The sequence below is a fragment of the Aythya ferina genome, assembly GCF_964211825.1.
Source record: "Aythya ferina genome assembly, chromosome: 28".
Taxonomy (NCBI): domain Eukaryota; kingdom Metazoa; phylum Chordata; class Aves; order Anseriformes; family Anatidae; genus Aythya; species Aythya ferina.
In genome coordinates, this window is record NC_140325.1 from 1,187,167 (window position 1) to 1,212,912 (window position 25,746).

Genomic DNA, 25,746 nt, shown 5'->3' on the forward strand with positions numbered 1-25,746 from the left:
CCTCTGCCCTGGCCCCTCCACCCGTGGGAGCTGGCTTGGCCCAGGACATTGCCCAGTGCCTGGGGATGAGGAGGGGGGACTGGAGGCAGCACCCCTGCACTGCTGGCTCCGTTCGGGTGCCTTCACCCCGGGAGAAGCCGGGTTCCTGCCAGCTCCGTACCTTGCCCCCGTTTCCCGGAGCCCCGGGAGGAAGCTCCCTTTGTTTGCCTGACCACAATTAAATTTCTCTCCCTGTTCCTGCATGAGTACGGGGGACAGCACAGCAGTGGGCTGGGACCCTGAGAAAGGGGCCCGGTGGCTTTGGGGTGCTGCGTGCCTCAGTTTCCCTGCCCTCGGCCGGGCTCTGTGCCCGGGGGAGGGCCCTGGGCCCCCGCCCCCCCGTGGGCCGGCCGGGGCCAAGCCCCAGCACCGGGATCTGGAGCAGCCCCGGCTCGGCAGCTCCAGCAGCCGGTGCTCTGCCCGCGGGAGGTGAGTCCCCGGCCCCTTCGCATCCCCCGGAGATGGGGCTGGGGGGCAGCACCCCGGTCCCCCACCCCACATCTCGGGGGGCTTCGCGTCCCCAGGGGTCACCGGCGTGGGGGGGAGCCCCGGGAACCGGCACCGCGGGGCTGCCCCGGGGCTGCGGGAGGGGGTCTGTGTGTGTGGGGAGGGGGCTTTTCTCCGAGTCCCTCCCCACAAGCCCGGTTCTCGCCCCGGGGGTCCCGCAGCCAGCAGCGCTGGGGGGGGGGGCCGTGCCCGGCGCCCGGTCTGGGGGGAGGCTGCGGAGCCTCGTCCCGGCCGCTCCCGTCCTCCCGGGAGGCTGCTCCCGGTTTGGGGGGGCTCCCTCGCCCCCTTCGCCCCTTCCCCACCTCGCCGCCCGTGAACTTTCCCCGGGCCCCGGCAGCGGGGCTGGGTTTACAGCCCTGGAAAGGGAAAGGTAAAGCGGGGCTGAAGGTCGCCGGGGTGCGGAGCCTGGGGCTGGGTGGAGCGGGGTCGGAACAGCCCCGGGGTGCGGAGCGCCCCCAGCCCCCGGCCCGGCCCCTGCCCGCCCCCGGTTCCCCCCTGCCAGGAAGGAGGGAGGAAGCGGAGGCTGAATTCATCCCTGCCACAAGAATAGGACCCAGGTGTCCCGGCTTCCTGGCCGGGCTCCTCGCTTCCCCAGCACCGGTGGGCAGGAGCCGGGCGTCCTGCGACCCCCCCCCAGACCCCACAAAGGAGCACCTGGTGCTGGGGCTGCTGAGATCCGGCGGCGTTTTGGGGAAGGGTCCGCAGCCCCCACCTGCTCTGCCCCAGGTGCCCCGGAGCCACCCGGCCATGGAAGCCACCACCACGCTGCTGGACGCCGAGGCCGTCGGGGACCTGGTGCTGCTGGACCCGCTCACCGAGGAGTCGCTGCTCCGCACCCTGCAGGAGCGCTTCCGCCGCAGCGACATCTACGTGGGCATCGGGACGGGGCCGCGGGGGCTGGGTTGTGGGCCGGGGGGCTGTGGGGGGCCGTGCTGGGGTGGGAGGGGAGCGCCGGGGTCCCGGCTGGGTCCTGCCGGCTGTGCGTGCTCACGCGCCGTCCCGCTTGCCCGCAGACGTACATCGGGGATGTGGTGATCTCGGTCAACCCCTACCGGCCCCTGCCCATCTACACCCCCGAGAAGGTGCAGGAGTACAACAACTGCAACTTCTTCGCCGTGAAGCCCCACATGTGAGCACCAGGCACCCTCCTCAGTCCCACTAAGGGCTTCACCTGCACAGTGGTCCCAAGGCTTTGGGGGCTGGGGGAGTCAACTCAGGGCAGCCCCACAGCCACAGCCGGGGTTCTCAGCACCCCTTGAAGGTCCCTGGGTTCTCCCCAGCCCCCTTCTGACCCCTGCTCACCCCCAGCTATGCCATCGCGGATGATGCCTACCGCTCCCTGCGGGACCGGGACCGGGACCAGTGTATCCTCATCACTGGTGAAAGCGGGGCTGGCAAGACAGGTAGGGGCTGGGCGCCCAGCGGGGCCTTGCGGGGCTGCAAGGGGGCGGTGGGACGGGCAAGCACGGTCCTGGTGCCGATGGCCCCTCTCCTGCAGAGGCCAGCAAGCTGGTGATGTCCTACGTGGCAGCTGTGTGCAGCAAAGGAGAGGAGGTGGACAAGGTGAAGGAGCAGCTCCTGCAGTCCAACCCCGTGCTGGAGGGTAAGCGCCTCGCACCCTGCACCCATCCCGGGGCTCGGCTCAGCCTCCCCGACCCCCCCGGACCACTGCTGCATTTCCCTGTCCTTCTCCTGCAGCCTTTGGAAACGCCAAAACCATCCGCAACGACAACTCCTCCCGCTTCGTGAGTGACCTGGCAGGGGGTGGCGGGGAGCGGGTCTGGGGGCGCGGGAGCAGGGCTGCCGCTCTCTGCGGGGTCCCCGGCCCTGACCCCAGCCCCGTCCCTCAGGGCAAGTACATGGACGTGGAGTTCGACTTCAAGGGCGAGCCCCTGGGAGGGGTCATCAGCAACTGTGAGTACTGACTGACTGCCCCCCCCCCCCCTGACCTGGGGTCCCGGCCCCGTGCCACGGTGACGCTCACCCCTCCCTGCAGACCTGCTGGAGAAATCCCGCATCGTCCGGCACACCAAGGGCGAGAGGAACTTCCACATCTTCTACCAGCTCCTGGCCGGCGGCTCGGCACAGCTGCTCCGTAGGTCTGGGCCCCCAGCACGGGGGGCTCGGGGGAAGGGGATGTCAGGGGCTTGGGGGGGCTGTGGCTGAGCCCCCTCTGCCCCCCCCCAGAGCAGCTGAAGCTCCGCCAGGGCTCCCAGCACTACGGCTACCTGAACCGGGAGAAATCCAGCCTGCCTGGCATGGACGACGCAGCCAACTTCCGTGCCATGCAGGTACCGCTGGGGAAGCACGGGGGCTGGGAAACCGTGACACCCCCACCCCCAAATGCCCTGGGGCCGTCCCCATCCCCTGAGCTGCCTCTGCCCGTGCCCAGGATGCCATGGCGGTCATCGGCTTCTCGCCCGCCGAGGTGACGGCGCTGCTGGAAGTGACGGCCGTGGTGCTCAAGCTGGGCAACGTGGAGCTGAGCAGCTGCTACCAGGCCAGCGGGATGGAGGCCTGCAGCATCGCCGAGCCGCGGGGTAGGACCTGGGACGGGACGGGATGGGACAGGATGGGTTAGGATGGGCCCCCCCACTCAGCCCCAGCCCCACACAGAGCTGCACGAGATCTGCGAGCTGATCAAGCTGGACCCTGGCACGCTGGAGCAGGCGCTGTGCTCCCGCACCGTGAAGGCACGGGATGAGACCGTGCTCACCGCCCTCAGTGTCTCCCAGGTGAGCGGCACCTCTCCCCCTGCCCCGTCACCCCCCCGCTGTGGGCTCGCACCCTGGGAGCTCCCCCGGGAATCTGCTGCGAGCCCTGCTCCCCTCACCCCAGGGCTACTACTGCCGGGACGCGCTGGCCAAGAACATCTACAGCCGCCTCTTCGACTGGCTGGTGAACCGCATCAACACCAGCATCCAGGTGAGCGCTGGGCACTGTCCCCCCCCCGGGCCCCCTCCCCTGCCCAGCCGGGGCTGGGACGTGGCTCAGCACCCCGCCATCTCCCAGGTGAAGCCGGGCAAGCAGAGGAAGGTGATGGGCGTCCTGGACATCTACGGCTTCGAGATCTTCCAGGTGAGCGGCAGGACCCACCTGGGCCCCTCCTGCTGCTGGGGGGAGCGTGGGGCAGGGCTGGGGGCTCCAGCACGGACCTGCCACTCGGGGCCCTTCTCTTGCAGGACAATGGCTTTGAGCAGTTCATCATCAACTACTGCAATGAGAAGCTGCAGCAGATCTTCATCCTGATGACCCTGAAGGAGGAGCAGGAGGAATACGTCCGAGAGGTACCCCTGGCTCATGTCACTCAGGCTGGATGTGGCCCTGAGGAGCCTCAGTGGGACGGGGATGGGGAAGTGCCGTAGACGGCTCCACAGCACGTCCCTTCCTCACCCCGCTCCCTGCCGGGAGAGGACTCAATAGCAGGAAGGCAGGGAGGGATTCGGGATCCCTGTCCCCACAATCGGACATCCGGTTCCTGCCCCACATCAGCTGGGGGGTGTCTGTGGGGCAGGATCCACGCAGTGTGTGTCCAGGGGTTCACGTGTCTGACCCCCATCTGCTCCCAGGGCATCAAGTGGACACCGGTGGAGTTTTTTGATAATGGCATCATCTGCGACCTGATCGAGAACGTGAGTTGCTTCCCACCAACATGTGGGGGGTCCGGGTCGGGGTCCCAGCTCCCCTCCCTTGTACCTTATGCAAGCTGGGGCTGAGCCTGGTGTGGACCCCGGCTGGGGTGGTTTGATGGAGCCCCCGGTCTGTGCTGGCGGCGTTTTTTGGCGCTGGGCACAGCGTGGGCTGGGGCTGACACTGTCCACCAATGCGCAGAGCAAGTGCGGGATCCTGGCCATGCTGGACGAGGAGTGCCTGCGGCCCGGCGTGGTGAACGAGGACACCTTCGTCACCAAGCTGAACCAGCTCTTCGCCACCCACAAGCACTACGAGAGCAAGGAGACGCAGAACGCCAAGCACGTCACGGACCTCAGCCTGCCTCAGCGCTGCTTCCGCATCCACCACTACGCTGGCAAGGTCTGCGGCACCCACGGGCACCCACAGCCCCGTCCCTGGGTGCAGCCTGGGCACCCCGGTCTTCTTCCCAGTTTTGCGTGGGAGCTGCCTGCGGGGCTGGGCTGGGGCAGAGGCTGCGGTGCCTTCCTCTGTTGCCCGCTCTCTCCTCCCTGAGTGCTCCCCTGCCCACAGGGGTGGCAGGACCCCTGGCGCTGACCCTTCTCCTGCACCCAGGTGACCTACAACGTGACGGGCTTCATTGAGAAGAACAACGACCTGCTGTTCCGCGACCTGTCGCAGGCCATGTGGGCCGCCCGGCACACGCTGCTGCGCTCCCTCTTCCCTGAGGGTGACCCCCAGAAAGTCTCCCTCAAGCTGCCTCCCACCGCCGGCTTCCAGTTCAAGAACTCGGTGGCGACACTGATGAAGAACCTCTACTCCAAGAACCCCAACTACATCAGGTACCGGCCCTGGGGGGACCCCGCACACCAGACACGTGGTGGGAGCCCCCCTGTGCCCACCGCCACCCTCCTGCAGGTGCATCAAGCCCAACGACACCAAAACAGCGATGCTCTTCACGCCGGAGCTGGTGCTGGCGCAGATCCGCTACCTGGGGCTGATGGAGAACGTGCGGGTGCGGCGGGCGGGCTACGCCTTCCGCCAGCTCTACAACCCCTTTCTGCAGCGCTACAAGATGCTGGGCACCAAGACCTGGCCCCGCTGGTCGGGCAGCGACAGGTATGGGGGGCATCGGACCGGAGGCGCATCCCACAGCCCCACAGCTGTGGGGTGGAGAGGTCTGAGCAGCCTCGTGCCCTCATTGTGCAGGGAGGGGACTGAGGTGCTGCTGTCAGAACTGAAGTTCCCCCCGGAGGAGCTGGCTTACGGCTACACCAAGATCTTCATCCGCTCACCACGCACTGTGAGTCCAGACAGAGGGGGACCCAGTGCAGGGCAGGGTCTGATGCAGGGTGGGGACCTGCCCCACAGACCCCTTGCCCTGCTGTGAGCCCCGAGCGCATTGAGGGGGCTCCTGGGTGATGTTGCAGCCCCCAGAGGCTCCCTGCAGCTCGCCCTCACTTTCTGCAGCTCTTCGACCTGGAGAAGCGGCGCCAGGAGCGCATAAATGAGCTCGCCACCCTCATCCAGAAGATGTTTCGGGGCTGGCGGTGCCGGACCCAGTACCAGCTGATGCGCAAGAGCCAGATCATCATCTCCGCCTGGTTCCGGGGCCACGCGGTGAGGAGGGGGCAGGCAGGGGTCCTGGCTGCACTGCGCCCTCCCAGTCTTCCTCCCGAGAAGGGGAGATGTGGCAGGGGGGAGCGGTCTGCACCCCCAGCAGCCAGCCTGGAAAGCGAAGCCCAGGCTGGGCACAGGGGTAGGGTCCCCAGGTGAGAGCCCCCCTGCTCACCCTGCCGCCCCCACACTCCCCCCTGCAGCAAAAGAACAAGTACAAGCAGATGAAGCGGTCGGTGCTGCTCCTCCAGGCATACGCACGGGGCTGGAAGGTGAGGGCTGGGCACCCTGCGGGCTCTTGGGGCCGTGCTCCGGGGCCGGCGGCTCTCCCAGCACGGGCAGGGGCAGGGGGCACGTGGTGGGGGCGTGGGGGGCTCCGCGGCTCTGCCATGCCCTGGGGGACCAGGCTCATCCCATCTCTCTCCGTCTCTCCTTCCTCCTCTCCTGCCTTTCTCTCCCTCTCGCTCCCTATGTGTGTTGGTGTTTCTCCCTCCACCTCTGGGCTCCTTTGGGCTCTGACTGTCCCGCTGCAGTCTCGCAGGCTCCTCCGGGAGCTGAAGGTCCAGCGCCACCGCCACCTGGCCGCCAGCACCATTTCTGCTTACTGGAAAGGGTACAAGGTAACGGGGCCAGCCCCCCCACGGGGCCGCATGCCTGTGAGCTGCTCTGTCCTGCTGTCCGTCCGCTGCACCCAGGGCTGTCTGTCTGTCTGCCCTGGCCCACCCTGTCGGGCTGGGGCAGCTGTCCTGTCCATGCAGGGCCAAAATGGGGGGGAGAAGGTTGGGGAGGGGGGAATGTAGACTCATCCCAAGGGGACCTGTGGAATGGGGGGGATGCGGTGGCGAGGTCCCGGTGCCCGCGCTGACGGCCGCCTCCCCACAGGTCCGCAGGATGTACCGGAGATATTTCCGCTCCGACGCCAGCACGCGCCTGGCCAACTTCATCTACCGGCGGCTGGTGAGCAGGGCAGGGGGAGAGGGGGCTCGGCGCCTTCCTGCCCCCCAGCTGTGGGGCTGGGCCAGGGGACCTCCCCACCCACCACCATTCCACCCCCCAGGTGCAGAAGTTCCTCGTGGGGCTGCAGAAGAACCTCCCGCCGATGTCGGTGCAGGACCGGACCTGGCCCCCGGCGCCCTACAAGTTCCTGGCGGGCGCGAACCAGGAGCTGAAGAACATCTTCTACCACTGGAAGGTGGGCGCATTGGGAACGGGGGGGGCTGTGTGCTCCCCGTGTCCCTCTGCACCAGCGGCACTGCATCGTCCCCGTCCCTTTGCAGTGCAAGAAGTACCGGGACCAGCTGACACCGCAGCGGAAAGCCCTGCTGCAGGCCAAGCTCTGCGCCAGCGAGCTCTTCAAGGACAAGAAGACGCTCTACAGCAAGAGGTGCCGCCTCGCTGGGGGGCTTGGGGCTGGGGAGGGGGGTGCGGGGGTGGCACCGGCTGATGGCCCCTGTCCCCAGCCTGCAGCAGCCCTTCCAGGGCGAGTACCTGGGGCTGACGCAGAACCCCAAGTACCAGAAGCTCCACGCCGTGGCCAAGGACAAGCTGGTGATGGCTGAAAGCGTGATGAAGGTGAACAGAGCCAACGGCAAGGTGAGCCCCGTCCCCGTCCCCGCCGTGCTGGGGGGGCTGCAGGGCCACGCTCACCACCAATACCCACAGACGGTGCCGCGCCTGCTGCTGCTGACCACCGAGCACCTGGTCCTGGCCGACCCCAAGGCTGCGCAGCCCAAGACCGTGCTCAGCCTGAGCGACATCCGCAGCGTCTCCGTCACCCGCTTCTCCGACGGCCTGCTGGCCCTGCACCTCAAGGAGGTACCGTGCTGCCGGGGGGCCGGCTGGGGTCGGGGGGGGTCCAGGTGGCACTGACCCCCCCCCCTCACCCTGCAGACCTCCACGGCGGGGAACAAGGGCGACCTCCTGCTGGTCAGCAGCCACCTCATCGAGCTCATCACGCGCCTGCACCAGACCCTGATGGCCGCCACCTCCCAGGCCCTGGCCCTGCACATCACAGACCAGTACGGGCGGGGCCGGGGTGGGGCCAGAGGGGGGTGTGGCTTGGGTGGGTGGGGTGGGTGGGGCTTGGGTGGGTGGGGTACATGGGGTGGGGCTCTGGGTGGGGCAGGATCGGAGGCAGCTGATTGGGCAAGAGGGGAGGGGTGGGGCAGGGTGTGTCCCCCCCTAAGCCCCGCCCCCTCGCCCCCCCCCCCCCCCAGGTTCTCCACCCGCTTCCAGAAGGGCGACGTGGCCATCACCGTGGTGGAGTCGGCCAAGGGCAGCAACGACGACATCCCCGTCTGCAAGAAGCGGGGCAGCCACAAGATGGAGGTCCTGGTCCACTGAGAGCCCCCCCTGCCCACCGGGCACCTCCCCTCCCTGCATCGCCCCCACCCCACTGGGCCCAGCAGCAGAACTACCACAGCCCCATTAAATGTGTTTTCTGGTGTCTGCACACGGGTGGTGTCCTGGGGACGTGGCCCTGTTTGCGGCACGGGGGGGACCCAGGATGCGGCAGCGCAGTGCTGGGGGGGGTGGGCACAGCCCAGCCCAGGGACGGAGCCCCCCCAGCCCCTCGCCTTTCCTGCCGCCTGATTGCGGCGAGCGCTCGGCTCAGCGGTGATTGGAAAGGCCCCAAATTGCGGCCACTTTTCCCATTAAGTGGGAAGGAGGCTCGCTCGGCTGCAGCCGCAATTTCTGGCCGGCCGCAGGCAGCTGGCACGTGAGGTCCCTGGCGCCTTCCCGCCTGCGCTTACCACCCCCGTCTCCCACCCCCCTGTCTCCCACCCCTCCTGCGGTCAGCCTGCCCCTCTGCAGGACCCCCCACGGGACCCCCCGTCAGTGCAGAGCCCCCGTTGCTCCCACGCTGGAGCCACCTTCGGGGACTGAGACCACGGCCAGAGCCATGCGGGGGGACACCAAGGAGCCACCGCACGTCCCTGCTGCAGCCCTGCTCCCGCAGGTCCCTGTGCAGCTCCGTGCCCCCCCCTTCCCCTCACTGCCTTTTCTCTCCTGCACGCGTCAAAGCTCCGGGAGAGGGATTTTTTTCCTGTCCCCACACGTCACCCGCGTTAACTTCGAGAGCTGACAACTCCCCGTCACGGCGGCAGCAGCAGCAGCTCCCAGGTGGGCCTGGAGCGAGCGGCGCGCTTTGCTGTGCACGGGCTGCATGTGCGGGCACGCGTGCCGGGGCACTTGGGCAGTGCGTGCACATGCAGGGGGCACGTGTGTGCACGGGGGTGCCTCCGAGGGCTCGCCGCGCTCCCCGTGCCCCGCAGGGGCTGTGCCACCTCCCAGCGCAGGGACCCCCCCCCTCCCATGCATGGAGAGGGGCCAGAGCCGTAAACAAGCCCGGGGCACCGCTGCTTTTCGCGGCTGCTTGGCACCACACAAGTAGGTGTTATTAATTAATTAGGCTGTCTCTGGCCAGGCTCCGATTTAATTAACATCCCCGGCACTGCAGATGCTGCCCTGCCCCGGGCTGTGGTGCCACGTGAGCCACCGCGCTCCCGCTGCCGCCTCCCCTCCCGTGGGGCTGCCACAGCCGCCTGTTGAGGGCTGGCATCCGTGGCTCGTGCTGGTTGCCAGAGCTGGGCTCCCTCCGGTCCTTCCCATCCCATCGGCTTCCCCCCATCGCCCTCTCCATCTCGGCTCGGCTGTGGGGCATTTGGTTGTGGGGGGTTTGGTTGTGGGAGGCTGCTCCCTCCAGTGCTGGGGGGAGCAGGATCGAGCCTGGAGGCAGAGCTGGGCCGTGCTTGGAGGGGCCAAGCCCCCATCATCCTGGTCACAGAGGGGCTTGGGGAACACGGCCACACATGGGGTTGGATCTAGGGCTGCTGGGACCCCTGGAGGTGGGTGTGCTGGACACAGACAGCACAGGACCAGGAACGGGCAGGTGGGGAGAGCCCCAGGACAGGACAGGAGGCACGGGTGGGCTGCTCAGGAAGAGAGTGCCTGTGCACCTCTGTGCATGCCATGCGGCCCGTGTCCTTGCACACACCTGTGTGTGCATCCCAGGAGCTCAGCCATGACCCACTGCACCGTGAGCCCTCCCGGAGCCTGCCTGCACAGCCAAAGCACTCACTGGTGGCTCTGCCAGTGTGGCAGCACTCTGGAGACAAGGACTGGTGTGCACACACGTGCCAACAGGCTGTGGCGTCTTCGGAAGCGTGTCCCACCGCATGCATGACGTGTGCAGGGCCGGGGGTGCGTGGGCACGGCGCTGGCTGCGTGCTGGCCCCGTACCCCGCGGCGGCACGACGTGGCGGGGAGCTGGCAAGCCCACGTGGGCGCGCTTGGGCCGCGGTGTGACTGTGCGTGTAACGGGTGTCACGGTGCCTGCGTGGGCGTTGAGCTGCAGGGTGGGGGTGCCACCCCCCGCGGCCCCCATTGGCGGCTCTCCTCTCGCCCACCCACGCCGTGCCACGGGCAGGGCCCCTTATTTAGCTCCGCGCGGCTGACAGCGCTGGGGTGCTTCACCTCCAGGCTGAGCGTGCCCGAGAGCCATCGGCACAGCCTGCGGCCGCTGCCCACTGCCTCTCGCCGCTCCGCAGCCACCAGAGGCGAGGGACGCGCTGCCCGCACTGCAGCTGAGGGCTGAGCAGGTCCCCGAAACCCGTGCCAGGTACCCTGGGGTCTCCTGGAGAGGCCGCTGCCTCCGCTCCTTGCCCAGCGTGGGCTGGGGGAAGGTGAAAGGGAGCTGGAAGCTGCAGCAAGAGCTGGGCTGGGAGGAGAGAGGGGTGAAGGAAGGTGGGGAGGGCTTGGGGGGGTCGCTGGAAGCCTGGGGCTGGGACCTTCCTGGGGGGCTGTGGCTGTCGGAGGGTGTGTGCGTGTTGCTGTGGGTGTCTGTGAACGTGTGCAAGGCTGAGTGGGTGCCTGTGATCTCTGCGTGTCCGTGCTCCATCCTGCCTGCATTTCCACCACCCCAGCTGGCGTGTGGCGGCACAAACCCGGCACAATGGGACCGAGTCCTGGCACAGGACCCCCAGCTCTGCACTGCAGCCATTCTCTCTCCTCCCCAGCCCCCCCAGCACCTCTGCAGTACATCTCTTGCACTGCAGCCCCCCACCGTGTCCCCCTTGCCCCCCCACCCGTTTTTCTTATGCCCCCACCGTGCCGCAGCCCCCCCAGCTGGAAAGGGCTGGGGAGCGTTTGCTCGACTGCTCCGGCAACGCCGGCTGCCCCCGGGTCCCCATCTCTCGTTCCGCTGCTTTCCCCTCCCAAAACCTTGCCCCGGTCCGCGCCGTCCAGGGGGCGAGGGGCGACCCCGGCCGCTGCTGACCCCTCCCGCAGGTCGCCCGCCCCGGCGAGGATGCGGAGCCGCGCGGTGCTCGCCCTGCTCGCCCTGGCCCTGCCGCTCGCCCTCGCCCGCTTCGCCGCCGCCCCGCCGCCGGGCCCCGCGCTCCGCTCCCAGGTAGGGCCGAGCCGTCGGGGCGGCCGTCGGGGAGGCACCGGGCGGCCCCCGCCCGCGCTCACCCCTCCGCTTCCCCGCAGAACGGCCCCGGCCCCGAGCCGCTGCTCCCGGTGCTGCCCTGGAGAGCCCGCGGCGGCCCCGGAGCCGCATTCGCCGCCCTGCTGCAGCTGCTGCGGGAGGAGGACGCCGGTGAGAGCCGGGGGGGCGCTCCCGGTCCCGGTCCCGGTCCCGGACCCCGCCCCGACGGCAGCGCTCAGCCTCCCGCTTCTCTTCCAGGTTCCCCGGCGCTGGCGTCTCCCCAGAAGCGTAAGTCCGCTCCGCTCCGCTCCCGGACGGTGCCAGCCCCTCAGGGGCGGCCGAGGGGGGGCCCCGGTGCGGGCACGGAGCGGGGCCGGGCCCGGTGGGAGCTGACGCCGGGCTCTCTCCGCAGGGGACATGCACGACTTCTTCGTGGGGCTCATGGGGAAGCGGATGGCGGAGCCCGGTAGGGCGGCGGGGGGACCGCAGCCCCCCTGCTCCCCAGGGTCCCCCCCGGACGGCCCCAGAGCCGCCGGGTCCCAGCGCCGGGCGGCGTGAGGAGGGACCGGGGGGCGGCGGCGCCGGGACCCCCCCGCCGGGCTCCGTCCCGGGCATCGCTGGGGGGGCTCCGGGGGCCGTGTCCTGGCGCCTCGGAGCGGGCGGCGGCTGCGGGGCCAGCAGGGCACGGAGGCGAGCAGCGACTGCGGAGCCGTCGTGGGAGCCCGTCGGGGCCGGGGCCGAGACCGGGAGCGGGGCCGGGACCGGGACGGGAGCGGGGCTGGGGGCGGGAGCGGGGCCGCGCTGCCGTCCGCGCTGTACGGGCACCAGAACCCAAACATCGCCCCTCGCCCTGGCTCGCTCTGTGCCTCCGCTGCGCCTCGACGGGACCCGACGGGCCCGGGGCGGCCCCGGGAGGGACACGGGGAGGAGACGGGGAGGACGCTGGGCGGGGAGGACACACGGGGGGGGGCTGCTCATGGGCTACAGCGACCCCCACACACACCTCCCCCCCCACATCCCCACATCTCCACCTGCCCCATCTCCCCTCGACGTCACCCCCAATGTTCCCTTGGCCGCCCCCACCTCCCATCCCCGCGCCGTTCCAGCCCCGTTAACCCCCCCCGGCCCCGTGTCCCCCCCCCCCCTCCCCCGCAGTTCCCCTCCGGGCCGTGGCGGCGCTGTGGCCCCGACGGCGGGGCCGGGCGGCGGAAGGCGGCTCCGGTGGCGGCCGGCGCGGGCGCTCGTCGCGGCGGCGGCCGGCGGAGGGCGGGGCGGCGCCTTTGTGTGAGCGAGCGGCGATGGTGCGGGGCGCCGGGCGGGTAAGGAGCCCCCCCCCCACCGGGGCCGCCCCCCCCAACCCCGGGGCCGACCCCCCCGGGGCCACCCCCCACACCCCCACCCCCCCACCCCCCGGGGCCGCGCCGCCCCCCTCGGTCCCCGGCTCCCCTCGCCCCCCCCCCCCATTCCCGTTGCCCCCCCTCGCTTTCTACCCCCCCTCACTTTTCTGACCCCCCCCCTTCCTCTCTTTCTGACCCCCCCTCGGTGTCCCCCCCCCCACGGGTTCCCCCCTGACCCCCCCCCACGTGGTCTCCCCCACCCGAAATCGCGGCAGCGTGGCCAATTCGGGGCTGCTTGGTGCCCCCCCCCCCGGTGTCTCCCCCCCCGGTTCCCATTCCCTCGGTGGCAGATCCGTGCCCCCCTCCCCTCGCCCCCCTCCTCCTCCCCCCATTGCCCGGTCTCTTCCTCTCTTCCCCCCCCCCCAGCACCCCGGATTGGGGGGGACCCATCCTCGGCTCCCCCTGCACCCACAGACCCCCCCCAGCACCCCAGGGTGGGGGGCACACTTCCTCGGCTCCTCCTGCACCCGCAGACCCCCCCACCCGCCCCAGGGTGGGCAGGGGGCTCCAGGCACACCCCAGCCGAGCACCCCCCAGCCTGCCCCCCCCTTTTCTGTGCTATGGAAGCTGGCACCAGGGCGCTGGTGTGGGACCCCCTCAGCAAACCGGGCTTTTGAGACGCGCTTCGGCCAGTTCCCCTTCATGTCCCCACGTGTCGGGGGCTTTCGGTGCCCTGGGTGCTGAGGGTGGGCTGGGGGCTCGTGAGCAGGGGGGAGGTGGCCAGGCTGGGGGCTGCAGGATGGGCCGGGAGGTGGCCCACAGGGGGCCCAGCGCTGCGGTGGGGGGCGAGACCTCTCCAAAGCGCCCCCGTGGGTGCGGGGGAGACCTGAAGGTGGGCGGCGGGCAGGGGTCTGCGAGGCAGCGGTGTTGGAGAGGCCTGGAGGTGAGCCCCCCCCCCAGCACTCTGTGAGCGGCGGAGCCGAGCGCGGTGCCCAGGACACAGCAGGAGCCTTGGGGCATCGCTGGCAGAGCCGGCGGCTTTTTTCTTTTATTTGCTGATACGAGAGGGGCTCCGTTCGCCTCCACCTCAGGAGCTGGTTCCCAGTCGCTTGTCAGGAGGGGGGGGTGTTTGAGGTAAGACTGCCGCGACACCTCTCTGGCTGTAAAGGTGTTAAAGTTTTCACGTTTTCCTCTCCGCAGAGCCCCTTGCCCTGCCACTTTCTGGATGCCAAGCACCTCCTGCGGCTGATGAGGGCGTGAAGAAGCAGCTGAGCAGGACAGGGACCCCCAAGCAGCTGCTAAGATGGGCATGAGGATCAAGCTGCACAGCACCAACCACCCCAACAACCTGCTGAAGGAACTCAACAAGTGCAGGCTCTCCGAGACCATGTGCGACGTCACCATCTTGGTGGGCACCCGCTCCTTCGCCGCGCACAAGGCCGTCCTGGCCTGCGCCGCGGGCTACTTCCAGAACCTCTTTCTGAACACGGGGCTGGACGCCGCTCGGACCTACGTCGTGGACTTCATCACCCCGGCCAACTTCGAGAAGATCCTCAGCTTCGTGTACACCTCCGAGCTCTTCACAGACCTGATCAACGTGGGCGTCATTTACGAGGTGGCGGAGCGGCTGGGCATGGAGGACCTGCTGCAGGCCTGCCACTCGACCTTCCCCGACTTGGAGAGCTCGGCCATCCCCAAGCAGCCCTCCCTGGCCATGGGCGAAGGCCGGTCGGGTCCTCTGAGCAGCGCCTCCTCCGAGCAGAACCATTCGCTGGGGGAAATCCGGAGCGGCGGGGAGCATTTCGGCCCCGAGCGCGGTTACATCCTGCATGGGGAGGCAGTGGGCAGCTACAAGGAGGACGACAGGAATAACGCGAGCGAAGGCAGCCAGGCCCTCGCCCTGATGCAGCAGCAGCAGCCTCCCAAGACGGAGCAGGAACCAGATGTGGAGCAATTCGCTCCTGCCGTGAGCATGGCAGCCCAGCCCAGCCTGGGCAGCGTGAACGTCGTCGTTCAAACCACCACGAGCTCCTGCCAGCAGTATAAAGTCCAGAGCAACGGTGACTACAGCAAGGGCGGCTTCTTCACCACCGACGCTTCCCTGGACATCTCCACGGGAAGCAACTCCTGTCCCAGCAACAGCAACCACTCCAAAGAGCAGGGCTTTGTGCAGATGGATGAGCTTCAGCTGGAAGATTTGGGCGAGGACGAACTGCACTTCGAAGATGCCAGCGAGGAGCTGGGCCCGTCAGAAGAAGTCATTGAGCTGAGCGACGACAGCGAGGAAGAGCTGGCCTTTGAGAACGACAGCCGGGATAGCAAGGCCATGCCCTGCCAGGTGTGCAAGAAGGTGCTGGAGCCCAACATCCAGCTGATCCGCCAGCACGCCAGAGATCACGTTGACCTGCTGACCGGGAACTGCAAGGTCTGCGAAACCCACTTCCAGGACCGGAACTCCAGGGTCACTCACGTTTTGTCCCACATTGGCATCTTCCTCTTCTCCTGCGACATGTGTGAGACCAAGTTCTTCACCCAGTGGCAGCTCACCCTGCACCGCAGAGAAGGGGTGTTCGACAACAACGTCATCGTCCACCCCAGCGACCCGCTGCCGGGGAAGGTCGGCGCGTTTGGCGGGGGGTCCGGCTCGGAGCTGGCGTGCGCTGCCTGCGGGAAGCCTTTGGCCAAAGACTTCCACACCGTCCGCAACCACATCCTGGACCACGTGAACCTGAAAAGCCAGACGTGCGGCGTTTGCGATCAGAGGCACCTGAGCCTCTGCAGCCTGATGTGGCACGCCCTGTCTCACTTGGGGATCTCGGTCTTCTCCTGCTCCGTTTGCGCCAACAGCTTTGTGGACCGGCACCTCCTGGAGAAGCACCTGGCCGTCCACCAGAACGTGGAGGAGGCCCTTTTCCGCTGCCACTTCTGCGGGCAGAGCTTCAAGCTGGAGGCAGCGTACCGCTACCACGTCAGCCAGCACAAGTGCGGCGGCGGCCTGGACATCCGACCCAGCTTCGGTGACCGGCTCCAGCCGCAGGGCCTGCAGAAGAGGAAGCTGCCCGAGGAGTTCCTGAGCGAAGACCTGGCACTGCAGAGCCAGCCAGGCAACAGTAAGTACAGCTGCAAGGTCTGCGGGAAGAGGTTTGCCCACACCAGCGAGTTCAACTACCACCGGAGGATTCACACCGGGGAGAAGCCCTACCAGTGCAAGGTGTGCCACAAGTTCTTTCGCGGCCGCTCCACCATCAAGTGCCACCTGCGGACGCACTCAGGGGCCCTCATGTACCGCTGCACCGTGTGCGGCCACTACAGCTCCACGCTCAACCTCATGAGCAAGCACATAGGGGTGCACAAAGGCAGCCTCCCCCCGGACTTCACCATTGAGCAGACTTTCATGTACATTATCCATTCCAAAGATGCGGAGAAAAATGCGGACAGCTGATGGGGTGAGGCAGGGCAGGGCCAGCAAAGGAGCAAATGCTCGCGACAGAAGCTGTGGAGAAACGTCGCTTATTTTATTTAATGGTCAGGCGTCATGGATGGAATCCTCCTTTTCTATTTTTATTATTTTTATTTTTTTTTTTTTAAATTTTTGGCCTTCCTAGGGCGTTTTAGATTGGCATTGTACAAATCAACAGCACGTAAGCTACATCACTGTTTCTGAGAAGTCCATCGTGTTTACTTACCTCTGATCCTGTTAGAGGCCAATGAGTTTTGTGTTTTTAGCATTTCTCACTAGGTTTTGAATCTAGATTTTTTTTTTAAACCTTTCAGCCCACTTGACTAGGCTAACCCTCAGTTTGAGCTTACCCACAAACTGATGCTGCTAAGATATTTTGACACCTGACCTCAGTAGAGAGGGACAGAGCTAGAGCAGGATGGTGCTGGACTTGAAGAAAAAGAAAAAAGACAGGAAAACAAAGACTTGTTCTAGGCATCACTGGGGTTCTGCTGCTATTGTGAGGAGAGTCTGTGTCACAGGATCGGCCTTGCCACCGTGGCTCCGCTGCAGGGGAAATGAGCAGGCAGTGAGGCGGGATGCCAGGGGCAGGCGACGGAGGGCGGCTGGGGGCTCTGGGCACGTTGCTGCCGTGCCCACGATGCTGCTGCCATCTTCAAAGACCCCGTTTTTGGACAAAGGGAAAGGAAGGAGCCGGCCACCTCGTGGCAGGGAGCAGCCCGAACAGAGGGCTGCTCGGCGGGGATGGGTGCTGCGAGCAGAGAGGTCCCGTGGAGGAATGGCCGAGCGAGGCAGGGCAGAGGCTCCGTGCTGAGGGATCGGCTGCTTCCTAGGAGGTGTTTTGCAGCCCTTCCTGGGATGACACTTCGCTGCGTCCCAGGGCGTCGTGTTGGAAGCTGCCAAAGAGCAGCATTGCTGAGGCTGCGTGGTCCCGGCGCACGAGCACAAGACAAAACCGTGGCCTTATCTCCCCGTCGGTGTTGTCGGGAAGGATGGAGCTCTGCCGGAGGCATGGCCCCTGCTGCTGCCACCACTGCCACCGTGGGTTGCCGCATCCCAGACGCGTCTCCTCGCTGACGAGTGCTGCAGGACGGTGTCGGTGCCGATGTGAGTCCGTTCACCTTCTGTCGTGACGCCGTGACCGTGGCGCGTGCTGGGGTGGCCGCTGGGAGCCGCGTGTGCTGCAGCGTGGGCTCCCGGGGCCGGCCCGGCCCTGCCGGCAGTGTTTACACCAGGAAGGGTGGGACCGGCTCGTTCCCATGCTATCCTGCTGTGGGGCAGAGGTGGAGAGGAACATATTTTTCCAAATACCACAGCGTGAGTTATAACTGCCCTTAGGTAACTCATACTACCTCACAAACAGGAAGCGCTTTCAAGCTACAGTCGTCGTAAATTGGGCTCCTGTGCTTCTGCAAAGATATGCTGTTACAAAACAAAACTAGTGATTTGCAAACCCTGTGAGATCACCCTGCTTCCCCCTCCGCTCGAAGGGGCAACCCGCAGCCCAGCGTGGTCCGGACGCGTGGTTCGTGAGCTAGGAATTCCTGGGGATTGCTCCCCCCGCTCCACTGTGGCCTTGGGCAAGTCACTTCACCTCTTTGCCTCAGTTTCCTCATCTGTAAAATGAGGGTGGTAACACTTGTGGTACCGACCTACCTCCCTGGAGTGTGCTGAAGATTACTGGCTCACATCTGCAAAGCGCGTGGAAGATGCAAAGCACCTCGTGAGTATTAACGTGTAGCATCCGAGGAGATCACAGCCTCCATCCTCTCCTGTCCTGTACCAGTCTCCTGAGGTACGATGGCCACCCAGCTGGGTCATTTTACTTCTGTCACAGCCTTCCCCATCAAAAGCAACTCTTCCTTTAGTCCCATCCAAGTCCTGTGGAAGGAGCTATGTAGCAATAGAAGGTGGGGGGAGGCTGAAACGTGTGGGTTGAGGTAAGGACAGGGAGATCTCCCTCCACTTGCCGTCATGGGCAAAACAGCCTTGGCTTGGGGAAGACTAATTTATTGCCAGTTAAGAACAATAGAACAGAGAGAACTAAAAGCAGACTAAAACCACCTTCCTCCCATCCACCCTCTTCTACCTCCTCCCCCAGGCAGTGCAGGGGAGCAGGGGCTGTGGTCAGCCTGCAATGCCTCCTCTCCGCTGCTCCTTCATCATCACGCTCTTCCCCTGCTCCACGCGGGGTCCCTCCCGTGGGATGCCGTCCTTCCCAAACCGATCCCAGCTCTCTGTGGGCTGCAGCAGCCTCCTTTGGGCCCGTTGCCTGTTCCCCCCTGGTCCCCTCCAGGGGAACTCTGCTCCCACACCTGGAGCACCGGCGCGCCCTCCTTCTCCCACCTCGGTGTCTGCACAGGGCAGAGGCAGAGGAGCCGACCTCACTTGGGAGGAAAAAGGGAAGAGGAGGCTGCTGAGGGGTTCGCATCTTTTCCCCCGTTTGTGTTATGTTGGCCAGGTTTGGGCCAGCTGACTGCCTGCTGGAGGTGCCTAACGGGACTTGTCCGCTTGGCACTTCGGTGCCTGCAGTATGTTTACAGAGGAGAATAGGTACTGAGACGGTAGGTGGCTCGTGCGGGAGATGGGGAAGGTGTCTGTCAGCTGGAGCTGCTTCCTGAGTGCTGGTTGTGGGGGGCTGCCCGTGGCCTTGGTGCAGGACCCCCGGCAGCGAGGAGCCGTGCCCACCCTGCTGGCTCCAAGGGAAGAGCTCAGGAGCTGTGCTGGGGGCTGGCACCATGTCGCCGGGGGGCTCGCTGGGGCACAGGGTCGCCTCCGTTGTCCTGATGGTGGCGAGGCGTGCTGGTGGACGGGGCCCTGGCGTGTGGGGAACGGACGTGGTCTGCTCTGGAGGTTGTTATGAAGGATGTGAGGGAGGCTTGGGACCGCCGAGTCTTCAAAGCCTAGAGACCCTCCTGAAATGCCCCAGGAGCTGCAATGAGCTTCGGGATGCCTCGGGGCACTGGTGCATGGTAACAGCCTGCAGCCCCGTGTCTAGCTAAGCTGTGAAGCAAAAGCCTTTTGTGCACATAAACCAAAAAGAGAAGCTTTTACACTGAAACAGTAGCGGGCAAAGCAAGCCCACCCTTCTGAGCACAGGGACAGGAAAGCAAAAGCCCACCCCATCTTCTGCCGGCTGCTTTTGGTGTGTGGGTGGGGAGAGAGTGCTCAGGTCCCTGATGTTTGTGTCTTGGGTTCTTCCCTGTGTGGTCATGAATTATTCCCACGAGAAGCTGCCTGCGATCGGCAGCGAGCTCTCGTTTATGGAGGCAGTGTGGGGACGGGGCCGTGGCTGAGAGGGGCTGAGGGAGCTCTCCTCCCCTGTGGCTGGGGGGCTGCATGGCGTGCCCCACATCGGGCCCGGCCCCACATGGCCCCTCTGCCAGCCCCACCAGGCCTGGGATGGGGCCCCAGCAGCCCCCACGGCGCTGCGAAAGGTGCTCGGAGCTGCCTTGCTCTGACCCCTGCAATGCATCGCGCCGTTCTGGTTTGTCCTCCCCTTTCTTGAAGGATCCGGGTCTCTTAACAAAATAATTAAGCAGAAGAAAGAAAAAAAAAAAAAGTTGAATTGCTGTCTAACCTTTTTGTTAAGTTAATAGTAGGTACTGACCTCCTGATATTTAAGTGTTTACTATCTATTTGCTGTAAAGTTTTGTATATTTTGTAAACTTTCCCCCCAAATAGTAGATGTCTAAAATCGTTGTACATCGGGTTCTTTTATACTCCATTGTTCAGCACAAATTGTGGTTTTTATTTAGAATAATAAAATGAAAAATGTTGATCTCTTGTGCCTTGTTTCTCTGTTAAAAAAGAAAATAATAACAATTCTTTTTATAAAGATAGCCAGTGCAAGGAGCAGGTGCTGTACAAATTCAAGCTGGGGAGGAGGCCCAGGAGCAGCGGGTATTTGGGAAGTGCTAAAGGAACGTGCTGCTGGGACAGCTTCCCACGAGGGGACAGGGGAAGGCTGGGAGGGAGTCAAGGGGAGCTGCAGGACCTGCAGGGTTTTGGAGCCAGGTCTCTGGGTGAAGCTGTGGGTGAAATAATTCTGCCTCGTGCTGTCCGGGGGGAGGTTGTGAGGCTGCTCTGGCCTCCAGCGCTGTGAGCTGCAGTGCACAAAGTTGCAGATGCATTAGGAGAGTTTTCTTTAAAACAAAACAAGAGTTTAATAGGTCAAATGCCAAGTTGTACATGTTTAAGTAGCTGGAATATAGTGCTGTCCGGGTTATGTCATGTATCAGATGTCTTGCTATTGTGTGCTTATCTTCAGTTTCTTCAGTGAGAAGGAGAGGGCACGAGCAAAGGAAGCCCCGAGAGGGGTCGGGCCCGGAGCCGCGCTCAGCTGGCGGCTGCCTCCACATCCCCTACCAAAGGGGCTGCCCTCGTGTCGGGGGGCTGACTTCTGCCCTGACTGCTCAGCAAATATTTCTGTGACAGAGAAGGATTTGTCTTTTCCTGCCTGGGCCGGTCCCCTTCTGGAGGCGAGCAGGGACATCTCTGCGCAGCAGTCCTGGGGCGTGCAGCGGGGGAGCGGAGTGGCCCCCAGCCAGCCCCACGGTGACCGTGGGTCCGTGTCAGCCCGGCACATCCTGCCCTCCGCTGCTGGAGGCGAGCATCCTGTCCAATTTGCTTATGCCTTGCTTTTTTAAAAATGTGTTTCTTAAGCAGCTCAAGGCCTCCAGATTTATTAATTCCCTTCCAGCGGCTGCTGCTCCTTCACCTTCCCCTACCCAGGGCTTGACCTGCAGCATGTGACTGAGCAGAAGCCAGACAAGGAGGAACTTTCTCCAGATGCTCCACTTTCTTGCAGCCCGTACTCTGAGGATGTGTGCACATGGAAGTGCCGCAGTGCACACCTTCCATGCGACTTTGATTGAGAGGGAGCGCGTGTCAAGGACTGCCAGAGCCTGCCGGTACTTAGAAAGGTGCCCAGTGGCTGAGGAACCCAACACGAGATGCTTTAAAGGAGACCAGTGTTAACGAGCTGGGTGCAGTACGCAAACCAGGAACCCTAACTCGATTCTCCCCAGTCATGTTTGAAGGCAGACTTGCGCAGTGAAACCCAGTTCTACTTGTCCCTAATTTACTGCTGGGTTTGAACAATCGCTCTCAATGAGTTGCCGATGTTGAATGGTTCCTCCCCTCGTTAAAGCTCAGCTCTGTGTCATGCTCAGCACCTCTGGGTTTTGTTGCCTTCATTTCTGTAAAATCAGGCTTTCAGCTCCCTGCCAGGTGCTGCGAGGGTAGGTTTGTCTTTCAAAGGCATGAATTTCATCTTGTTCCTGCTCGGGAAAGCATCAGAGCAGAAGGGCAGCGTTCATCCCATACCTTTGCAGCAGGATATGCCCAGAGCACACAGGTAAGTGAAAGTAGGGGCTGTAGAAAACCCTGGGCTAAAGGAAGAGGGCAGCATGTTCCCCACCCTACATGGCTGTGGGGAAGATTGGGGGCTGCTGGAGTCAGGTCCCAGCACTGGGTTTGTGAGCAGGTTTCAGAGCAGACAGAGTACAAGTGTTCGGAAAACAGGAAATATCTCTTTCTCTTATTCTTTCGTTAGCTAAACAGATCCAATAGGGCAGCACATCAGAGGCGATGTGTCTGCAGCTCCCTGCACCATCTCATTTCATGCCTGGCACTTTGCCCTTGCCTTCAGATCACAGTAGGTGGCCAGCCAAGAAGTGTTGTTTAAAAGCAAAGTGTCTGCTTAGCACCAGGGAAAATAACCTTACTGACCGCAGTGAGCCCAGGGAGCTGGCCACCCCCCTGGGGCCAGCCATGAGCGGGCAGTCCAACATCCCGCTTAATTGGGCGGGTTGTTGTCCTTCGTGATGACTATGGAGTGCTGCGTGGTGGAGGAGGAGTTGTCTGCACCTTTCTGGCCGGCTAGGTCTTTGGGGATGTATTTCACCACGGCAGAGATGAGCTTGCTGCGGAAGTTTTTGCTTAGGAAATTGTAGAGGATTGGGTTGATCACGCAGTGGAGCAGGGTGAAGCAGTCTATGATGTCGTAGAAGAAGTAGAGGAAGTGAGCGAACGTGCAGTGGAGGATGATGTGGTTGCCGTCAAGGGTGAGCAGCGTGAGCGTGACGTGGAAGGGCAGCCAGCTGATGAGGAACACGATGATGTAGGCGTAGATGAGCAGACAGTGCTTCCTGCTCTCCGGCTTGGTGCGCTTCAGGAACCTGGCCGTCAGGACGTTGAAAACGGTGATGATGGGGAAGGGGATGAGGAACCCAATGGTGGTGGTGGCCAAGCTGACTGCCAGCGCCCACTCATCATAGGTCTCGAAGGGGGCCATGAAGATGCAGATGGGCTCTCCGGTGTTGACCAGCTGCATGTGAGCGACCTCCAGGAAGGGGATGGCTGCTGCCAGGACCCAGCTGCAGGCGCAGATGATGCGGCGTGCCCGGTGCTGGTGCTTACGCCAGAAGAGGGAGGAGCTCGTCAGGGACACGTAGCGATCCACGCTCAGGCAGGTGAGAAACAAGATGCTGGCATACATGTTGGCGAAGTAGAAGTAGTGCGTGAAGCGGCAGAGGAAGCTGCCCCAGAGCCAGGTGTAATCCAGCATCACCTCCAGCATCCAGATGGGCAGCGAGAGCAGCACGCCGAGGTCGGCGATGGCCATGTTGATGATGTAGAGGTTCACCAAGCTCTTGTTGCCCCGTGTCTGCCAGTTGACCCAGATGACGAGGAGGTTCTCCACCAAGCCCACCACGAAGATGACCAGGTAAAGGATGAAGAGGACGACGCGCTTGACATTCTCATCCAGGCTGAACTCGCAGAACGTGTAGGTGTAGTTGAAGAGGTGGAACAGCTCAGACCAGTTGTGGTAGTCCCCATACTCATTCGGGAGAGTGGGCGCTTCACTGGGGGCAGCGGTCATCTCAGCCATTCTGGTAGCTGCAAAGAAAGGGAGAGCAATGAACTGCGGAGCCCTTTGGTAGGGGCAGAGAGCTGCAGCCACGCTGGGAGTCCTCCCCCTGCCGGGCGCTAGAGCTGGGAAGCATCCGCACGCTCAGCTTCTTGGTGACTTCAATTTCTGCTCTTGGCCATCCCAAATGATGACTGAATTGCAGCACCAGGGAATGGGACACAGGGGTCTCACAAAGACCTAGCTGTGGGTGTCACACTATGAGACTTGCTTGAATTAAGCTTGTCTGGAGACTTGCTCACCAGGTCTTGCTTTATATCCCTCTGCCTCTTTGCACTGAGAGATGCTAGAGATCCCTCCCCCCCCAAAAAAAAATAATAAAATAATAAAATAAAATAATCCTATTTATAAGGGGCAGGAGTTTTCATTTAGACATAAGAAAAGATCAAAAGGGAAACTCAGATAGAAAATCTAAGCGGCTGCACAGAGTGGGGCAGCTGCAAAATAGAGAAGAATTAGCTGGTCTCTCCTGGCAAAGTTCAGTCACTGGGGGAGGTTCTGGAAGTACATATGTATTTTTTTTTAATCCTATGGAATTTTATTCCGATGGGTGAATTCCTACATCATCCCTCCAAAGATGCTGCATCAGCATTGAACGTTAACCTCACATCGCCAGCCGCAAGCAGCAGCCTCCCAGTCCCCCAGCTGTGTTCCCACTTCCATCCCTGTTGGACCACAGCCAGCAGTGGCCGTACCCTGGGGCACACGGTGCTGGGGACTGGCAGGTGGCAGAGACAAGGACCCAGTCAGGGCACCTGCAAGCCCCGAGGCTCAGCAACATCAGCGTGGGCATGGGGGCTGCAAGCCTGGGAGCCTCCCCTGCTGCTCCCTGCAGCTGCCTCCACGCCTCCCGCACTCAGGTTCCCCCGGCGCAGAGCTGGTGGGATCCCCGCTGCTGCCGCCCTGCCCTTACACGCAGAGGTGCACCCTGGTGCCGTGGTCAGGACCACGAAGCATGCAGGAAACCACAGCAGCAGCTGTGCCCCCACTGTGGTGTGCAGGTGCTGTGCAGCCCAGATCAGAACGCTCCCTCGCTCCTCCCTGCCGCGCACTGCACTGGATCCCCTCGGGGCTCCAAGTAGGTACCAAAACTATGAACTTAAGGGAAATGTAACAGCATCCTTTTATTGCCACAAGCATGAAAGCCTGTGGATCCCAGCATGGCTGCAGCTGCATGGCAAAGGTGCCATGGACCCTGTTGCAAAAATCCCAAGAGGACCCATCCCTGGGAATGCCGAGTGCATCACTGCACTGGGGTACCCCATGGCACCACGAGGAGCTCCACGCACCACAACCAGAGCCCCCAGAGCACCAGCCCCAGCCCTGCCCAGGCACTGTCACCCTCCTGAAAGCTTTGGCAAGAAGCCCATGGGACTGGAGCCTAGCTGTGCCCGGGGCTTTTGAATCCTGAGGCAGCGGTGGGAGAGGGGCACGAGGCGCACTGGCTCACCGGTGGGCATGCGGAGCAGCTGCACGGGGCGATCCTCGCGGCACGGCGGATGGCGTTTGTCTGGGAATGCAGGGATGCAGCTGCTGTAGGGCTCGGGGTGGGCTCCGGGATCCTCCCCAGCAGGAAATGACCATGGCAGCCCGATATCCTGAGACAGCCCAGCGCGAGGGGATGTCAGATGTGGCTTCCAGCCCCCTGGCTTGGCATGCACCTGAGGTCACGGTGTGCTGGGGAAGGGGAGCCTCAGGAAGGTGCCAGCATCAGCACCAGAGAGGCTCCGTGGGTGCTTCAGAGCCACCTCACCTGCTGCCTGCTCCATGAAGGACCTGGCAGCCACCAAGCTATGGGCCTGATCCTGCCCAGGGCTCGCTGGTGCTGTGGGCAGGGGGAAAATGAATCAGCTGGGAGCCCTGAGGGTTAGGGTGGGTTAGGGGGAATGTGCGTGCCTGTCCCTGAGGCATTGCTCAGGGGCCCTCAGGCTTTCCTTTGGGGAAAGAGCCCAAAATCAGCACACTGGGGACACAGCATACTGCTGAGGGGGCAGAGCAGCCACATCCCCCAGGGCACTGCCTCTGAGCCAGGATTTTAGGCTTGGGGGCAGCTGGAGTCGCGATTCCTCCTCAGTTGTCGGAATTCGCTGCAGATGGCTATCTCCACAGCAACACCTCTGGCCAGGCAGCAATTAATCAACCCAACATGATTGCCTGGCAGTTTTGCAGGGGAAGGGAGGGGGCTTTAGCCTTGCCCCTATGCTGGGGAGGGGGCTGATAGGCAGAACGTTTTGCATCGAGCTGCAAGTCCTGCAAAACAATTGCAGGAAATCTCCTTTTCAAGTGCAGACAAGACATTGTGATCAACAATCGGCTCGGAAGGAAGGCACGGCTGGAACAGGGAAGCATACGGCACTGATAAGTCGGCCCTTGCACAACAACAGGCCAGTCGCCAGCGACCCCAGCGAGCAGGTACCCCGGCCCCACAGGGTCCCAGCCTCTGTTTGCAAAGGGGAACTCGGGGTTTTGGTCTCACCCCCAGCACCGTGGGGTTCACTTTACCCCGCAGCTGGCACAGGGATGCCATGCTGTGCCATGGGCCGGGAGGCTCATCCTTTGCTGTGGCTGCACCTTCCCAGCAGGGCAGGGATGCGGTTTTGTTTCCATGAAACACATCATGAAACTGAGGCGAGAGGAGGTGAGCTGAGGGGAGTTACTGCCCTCTGCAAGCCCATGGGAAAGGCAGGAATTGGATGCAGGCCACACACTGCAGCCACGGCCAGCAGGGGCTGATGCTGAGGGGGTGAGGGGGTGAGAAGCTGGTCCAGCCCCAACAGCCCCTGGACTCTGTCCT

At 63.9% G+C, this 25,746-nt stretch overlaps 4 protein-coding genes across 4 annotated transcripts; 3 read left to right on the top strand and 1 right to left on the bottom strand.

Annotated features, from left to right (window-relative positions):
• The first annotated feature begins 354 nt into the window (after positions 1-354).
• On the top strand, positions 355-8,245 carry MYO1A (myosin IA). The gene is made up of 28 exons (XM_084500218.1): positions 355-468; positions 1,273-1,416; positions 1,560-1,675; positions 1,855-1,949; positions 2,045-2,149; positions 2,245-2,291; positions 2,397-2,460; positions 2,543-2,641; positions 2,734-2,837; positions 2,939-3,086; positions 3,163-3,281; positions 3,385-3,471; positions 3,559-3,624; positions 3,729-3,833; positions 4,116-4,178; positions 4,378-4,578; positions 4,792-5,018; positions 5,095-5,295; positions 5,386-5,479; positions 5,647-5,796; positions 5,997-6,065; positions 6,676-6,750; positions 6,851-6,985; positions 7,071-7,177; positions 7,254-7,386; positions 7,456-7,608; positions 7,684-7,811; positions 8,010-8,245. Exons 2-28 carry the CDS (start codon positions 1,294-1,296, stop codon positions 8,134-8,136), a joined length of 3,141 nt encoding a protein of 1,046 aa, XP_084356344.1. The 5' UTR covers positions 355-468; positions 1,273-1,293; the 3' UTR covers positions 8,137-8,245.
• A 2,856-nt stretch (positions 8,246-11,101) lies between these two features.
• LOC311424550 (uncharacterized protein) lies at positions 11,102-12,509 on the top strand (the record flags this gene model as incomplete). Its single annotated transcript, XM_084499843.1, has 3 exons — positions 11,102-11,509; positions 11,634-11,687; positions 11,727-12,509. 3 exons carry the CDS (start codon positions 11,102-11,104, stop codon positions 12,507-12,509), a joined length of 1,245 nt encoding a protein of 414 aa, XP_084355969.1.
• On the top strand, positions 12,455-20,354 carry ZBTB39 (zinc finger and BTB domain containing 39). The gene is made up of 2 exons (XM_084499879.1): positions 12,455-12,540; positions 13,759-20,354. The coding sequence occupies exon 2, from the start codon at positions 13,862-13,864 to the stop codon at positions 15,998-16,000; it is 2,139 nt and encodes a 712-aa protein (XP_084356005.1). The 5' UTR covers positions 12,455-12,540; positions 13,759-13,861; the 3' UTR covers positions 16,001-20,354.
• ACKR5 (atypical chemokine receptor 5) lies at positions 19,749-25,572 on the bottom strand. The gene is made up of 2 exons (XM_084499880.1): positions 24,403-25,572; positions 19,749-22,921 (listed from the first exon to the last, which is right to left on the bottom strand). Exons 1-2 carry the CDS (start codon positions 24,410-24,412, stop codon positions 21,819-21,821), a joined length of 1,113 nt encoding a protein of 370 aa, XP_084356006.1. The 5' UTR covers positions 24,413-25,572; the 3' UTR covers positions 19,749-21,818.
• Between the last annotated feature and the right edge of the window lie 174 nt (positions 25,573-25,746).